This window comes from Haplochromis burtoni, unplaced genomic scaffold (assembly GCF_018398535.1).
Source record: "Haplochromis burtoni strain Fernald_Lab_line unplaced genomic scaffold, NCSU_Asbu1 Contig_276, whole genome shotgun sequence".
In the NCBI taxonomy this organism is placed as follows: Eukaryota; Metazoa; Chordata; class Actinopteri; order Cichliformes; family Cichlidae; genus Haplochromis; species Haplochromis burtoni.
The window spans coordinates 298,513-301,691 of record NW_024582637.1 but is presented as its reverse complement, the minus strand read 5'-3'; the positions used below and the strand labels follow the sequence as shown (position 1 = coordinate 301,691).

Below are 3,179 nucleotides of genomic sequence, written 5' to 3'. Positions count from 1 at the left end.
CACACACACACACACACACACACACACACACACACACACACACACACACACACACCAGAGCTGCAGCTATGAGTTAATTTACAGGTTAGCTGATCAACATAAAAATAATTATAAATAATTTTAAGCACAAGTCAAATATTCACTAAAATGTTTTCTGCTTTTTTTTCCAGCTTTTTGAGTTTGTAATTAAGTTATTAACTAAATCAGCATTTTGAAAACATAAGCTTAAGCTGACATCTTTCAGTCTAACAAACTTCTAAGTCAGTAATGTAATCAGTCAGCTGTACTGTTATCGTGGCCAAACATTCAAACAATAAACACATTTACCTCTATGCACCTTGTTATCATTCCCAACTCTGTTATCAGGAGCCCTTCTTATTGATCACGCATGTTGGAAAGGAGCTTCTCCATCTGACACCTATGCAGCTCTCAGGTAAAAAAAAAAAAAAATGTAAATTTGCAGTTGTCTAAAATATTTTTTAAAAATGCACTATAATTTTGTTACTATTTATCATTATTTTTTTGTCACTTTTTTTTTTATTTTCCAGGTGGTGCGAACAGGACTTGTGTCCCGTGGCAAGGAACCAGAGAAGAGGTCACTATGATTCCAACGCTTCACTTGATGCTGCTTTAGTCTTTGACCAGTCGATACAGGGCTGAAGAATCACTGCTGAGCCCTGCGGTCTGTCTTAGTGACAAACAGATTTATTGTCTGCTATATTATTGTTTGTGTTTTTGTGGATGACTGAAATCATGTTTCATTAAAAATGAAATTCGGTCTTGAATAGGCATGTAAATAAAATGGAGAATGGGTTGTGTCTTCAGTATCAGAGTAAATACTGGACAGTAAATTGAAATGTGAATTCCCACAGTTAAATGTAGTTTTTTAAATAAAGGCAAATGATCAGCAGCCCAGAGATTAACTTCACATCATAAGCAAAACAGGCCCTGACTGACCAGGTTCATACACACTGCCTTACTGTACTGCTGGAAAACCTGCACATACATATTGATGTATAAACTTTAAAACAGTAAAAACTTGGCAGTTTTAACGCAATTTTCTGATATTCATTAAACTGTAGTGACTTTAACTGTGAGTTTACTGAGTCACTGTGCTTTTTATTTTCAAAAATGAACATTGCTCCATGTGATACACAGCAAAAACATAAAATAAACACCCAAACAATATCCAACACCCCTTTTTAAAATATGTTGATATATATCGAGGTGGGAGTAGGTGCGAAATGTTTTTTTTTTTCTAATGGCGATAAATACTTTTTACTCAGAAAACATATTGTTGCACTTGTTTTCTGTACATTTTTTTTTGCAAATTTAGATGTTCAATATGATTTTTGCAAACAGGAAGTTATATCAGACATTCGAACACTGCAAGGCAACCTGAAACAATAAGACGGGGCAGAAAACCGATCGGTTTTTTTTGTGATTTCCTGCCTCTTTGGAGCTAAAAGAGGCCATCCATGAGATACGTCATGAAATACACGAGATGTTTAGCACATCAGGACTTTGTAGGGTAGCTCAAATGAGTCAAAAAAATATAGACCATAAACAAATGTCTATTATAGAGGCAATAAATGAATAGGCTGGTTCTCTGGAGTATATACCTCTAATAAACTAAGCTTTTGAATACACATATTAACGTATTTTAACAGCCTCGTATTTGCTGTTTACCTTTTGCTGTCTGCATTCCAGCACTCGTTCCTTTGCTTCTTCTGGGTTTACGAGGAGTCCGTGAACGTGGCACATGTCTGATTGGGAAAGCAGTGGGAGGAGTTTTAGAGTAAGGTGTACAAAATGTTCAACGGGATTGAATCTGAGCGTAGACTGTGTGAACGCTTGAAAACAAGTTATTTAAGACCAGTAACAAATACGACAACCGGGACATGTTTTTGAGGTCTTCGACTTAATTTTTAGGCTAACCGCCCGGGAATTAAAAGAGTAAACCAGCCCACGGATGTCCTGTTAGCTTCCCAGCAGAATGGAACTGGCTCCGGGATAAAGTGAATCATGTTTTGCGGTATTTTCTTGCCACTTTTCGTGGTGCTGCCGTGTGGCTGGCAGCTCACCTCGGGCTCAGAGCTTTTACGAAACGAGTCTGGTGTCCGGGTTGGAATGGCTGGACGTTGGTCCTCACCGGTGATGGCTGAAAACAACAATGATGAGGTCAGTGAAATGTTTTTCTTTGCTTTTGATGGGAAATGAGCGTGTTATCTGTGAGTGCTGTATTTTATTATCAGGTGTTCGTCAGCTGCTTGTTTTCTGGTTCAGGTCAGCAAAGTTTTTTTTTGGTTAGTTTTTTTTTCCACCTGTCACATGATTAGCGAAAGCTAAGGGCGTAAGTCAAGTTTGATCGGCTTGGTTCACATCCGTCAGTAAACTATAGACCCTCAGTGCAAAGCTGAAAAGAGCACTGAATGTGTGTGGTATACAGAAGGACCTCTGCATGGGTGGGTGGTGTGCTTTTGCTTGTTTTGCAGTGGATGGAAAAACATACACAAAATTTGATCTGACATCTCATTCTGATTAGGGAATGTAGGTGTCTGATTTAAATCAAGTAAATCGAGCCCTCATGCCAAGCATAATACACACTGCAGTTTACCACTCCTCATCAAGACAGGTTTAGCTCAGGTAAAGCATCCCATACTCAGGACTCCCATCGGTCCACAGTTTTTGTGAAAATACGAAATACCCAGGGCCATCAGCTGTCACAAGCGGAAATGGTTAAGTCGGGATCTGAATTGAGTGAGCCTCATCCTCTATTTTCTTTTTAAAAACTGTATTATTTCACTCAATTCTTGACCCCCTTCGTCATTTTATTTGTTACAGTTTAGCAGTTTCACTCGTCACATGCAGTTACGCTGAAAAGGTATGCCATATATGTTGCCTTAAGGAAACTTGTATGGCAAGTCTTGTTTTTTACGTTTTCCAGTAAAGGTGAATTCAGGTGTTTGTTTATTGCTAAGGTTGTAGTGGTTGGCGTTGTACTAGACTGAATTTTAACGAAATGTGCAAATAATCATCTGGACAATATCAGTTTATCACAATTTATCTCTGTAAAGGTGATGAGTAGACTTGGATTGCATCAAAGTTACACCTCCGTTAGAGGTGTGTGTGTGTGTGTGTGTGTGTGTGTGTGTGTGTGTGTGTGTGTGTGTGTGTGT

The 3,179-nt window shown here is 38.5% G+C and overlaps 2 protein-coding genes across 3 annotated transcripts in view; both read left to right on the top strand.

The window, feature by feature from the left end:
• LOC102299216 (acyl-CoA dehydrogenase family member 11) overlaps positions 1-1,290 on the top strand; it is a 7,945-nt gene extending 6,655 nt beyond the window's left edge. Inside the window, exons 14-15 of the mRNA XM_005940150.2 lie at positions 367-433; positions 549-1,290. Coding sequence (XP_005940212.1) covers positions 367-433; positions 549-660 — 179 coding nt within the window. The 3' untranslated portion in view covers positions 661-1,290. The remainder of the gene's footprint in view (positions 1-366; positions 434-548) is intronic.
• Positions 1,291-1,781: 491 nt separating this feature from the next.
• Positions 1,782-3,179, top strand: part of slc8b1 (solute carrier family 8 member B1) — an 8,773-nt gene continuing 7,375 nt past the window's right edge. For both annotated transcript variants that reach the window (XM_005940146.3, XM_005940145.3), the window contains exon 1: positions 1,782-2,181. In XM_005940146.3, the coding sequence (XP_005940208.1) occupies positions 2,026-2,181 (156 nt within the window). In that variant the 5' untranslated portion in view covers positions 1,782-2,025. The remainder of the gene's footprint in view (positions 2,182-3,179) is intronic.